The 1510-nt window shown below is 56.4% G+C and overlaps 1 protein-coding gene across 4 annotated transcripts in view; it reads left to right on the forward strand.

The window, feature by feature from the left end:
• The window catches only part of CALCOCO2 (calcium binding and coiled-coil domain 2), a 12392-nt gene that overhangs the window by 886 nt on the left and 9996 nt on the right, over positions 1-1510 (forward strand). For 2 of the 4 annotated variants that reach the window (XM_017837110.1, XM_017837111.1), the window contains exon 1: positions 1335-1445. In XM_017837110.1, the coding sequence (XP_017692599.1) occupies positions 1425-1445 (21 nt within the window). In that variant the 5' untranslated portion in view covers positions 1335-1424. The other 2 variants (XM_017837112.1, XM_017837113.1) reach the window with 2 other exon arrangements.

The raw sequence follows: 1510 nt of genomic DNA on the forward strand, positions 1-1510 counted from the left end.
AAAACCAACTTTTTTTTTTTTTTTTTTTCTCATTAGAATCGTTTTGCTGCATCCAAACAGCGACTCTCCGTTTTCTTTGCGAGTTGCTTTTGGCAGGGAGGGCTCCCGTGCCGTCCCGGAGCGATGCAATAACACCATTAAGGTGCTGTTCTGACATTTATTTTCGGGTTTATTTTTGGTTTTTTTCTCTCCGGCGGCTCTCAGGAAGTTCAAGGTGTTCAGGAACTGCGGATCACAAGGCACAGCAGGGCAGGGAAGGTTGACATCAGCCGGATAAAGCTGAGGCTTGGACGAATCACAAGCCCTGTCCTACCCTTTCCTGAGATAACTCAAAGTGAAAGCGCAGCCCCGGATGGCCCAGGGGATCCTGCCCAGGATCTGCCCTGCCCTCTGCTCCCAGCAGGAGGAATTCCCATCCTCAGGGCAGCCTGTGTCAGTGCAGTGTTTGCTGCTCCTTCCAGCTGTGGGTACATTTTCTTTTCCGAGCACATCCCTGCAATCCCAACCTAAACTTCGGCCTGTTTTTCGGGGTATTTGGCACAGAATAGAGACAATCTCCTGGGTGATGCCATAAAAAACCCAGCAGGGTTCCAGGGAGTTCATTTCCATGGGAAATTTCTGGATTGGAGGTGACCTGAAACCCAGCTGGAGCTGTGCCAGGGCAGGGTCAGGTTGGGTATCAGGGAAAGGTTCTTCCCCCAGAGGGTGGTTGGGCACTGCCCAGGCTCCCCAGGGCAGTGGGCACGGCCCCAAGGCTGCCAGAGCTCCAGGAGGGTTTGGGTAACACTCTGAGGGACAGGGTGGGATTGTTGGGGTGTCCTGGCAGGGCCAGGAGTTGGACTGGATGGTCCTGGTGAGTCCCTCCCAACTCCGGATATTTATTTCTGTGTGCTGCAGTGGGATGACTGTCCCTGAGCAGTGGGATGGTTGCTCACAATGAACTTTCCCTCTGTTCTGAGGTCATTCCTTATCCCTGAGAGCAGCTGAGGAGCTCCTGCTTTGGATTCCTGGGATGGCATTTTCCGGGATTGGCGGCAGGGTTTTCCCAGCCCCTTGACGGGCTGCCAGGGCAGCAAGGAGGGTGATTTAGAGCCTCTTCCCAGCCCTGGCAGCTCAGATCCCCCTTGGATCGATGCCCCCACGTCACATTTGCATCGGGGGGTTCGTCAGGTCAGGACAGGCCGGGAAATTTTCCATGTGGGGAACTCCAGGAGCTCTCCTGCTGTTTGCTGACCCTGCTGTCACACAGCGGGTCCCTCTCAGTGCTGGAGTCGTCTTGCAGCTCCAGCTCTGCTGTCACGTGCAGGGAGGCTATAACAGCCCTGGAACACGGGCTGGGGACACACAGCCCTGGGACACACAGCCCTGGAACACGGGCTGGGGACACACAGCCCCCAGGGCCTGCCCAGCCAGCACCTCCTCCCATGGGAGCAGAACTCAGCCAGGTACCTCTTTCCCCTCAGAGCCAGGACGCTGAAGGTGGAAGGTGGAAGGTGGGGTGTTGGGAGGT

Source organism: Lepidothrix coronata, unplaced genomic scaffold (assembly GCF_001604755.1).
Source record: "Lepidothrix coronata isolate B3197 unplaced genomic scaffold, Lepidothrix_coronata-1.0 Scaffold291, whole genome shotgun sequence".
In the NCBI taxonomy this organism is placed as follows: domain Eukaryota; kingdom Metazoa; phylum Chordata; class Aves; order Passeriformes; family Pipridae; genus Lepidothrix; species Lepidothrix coronata.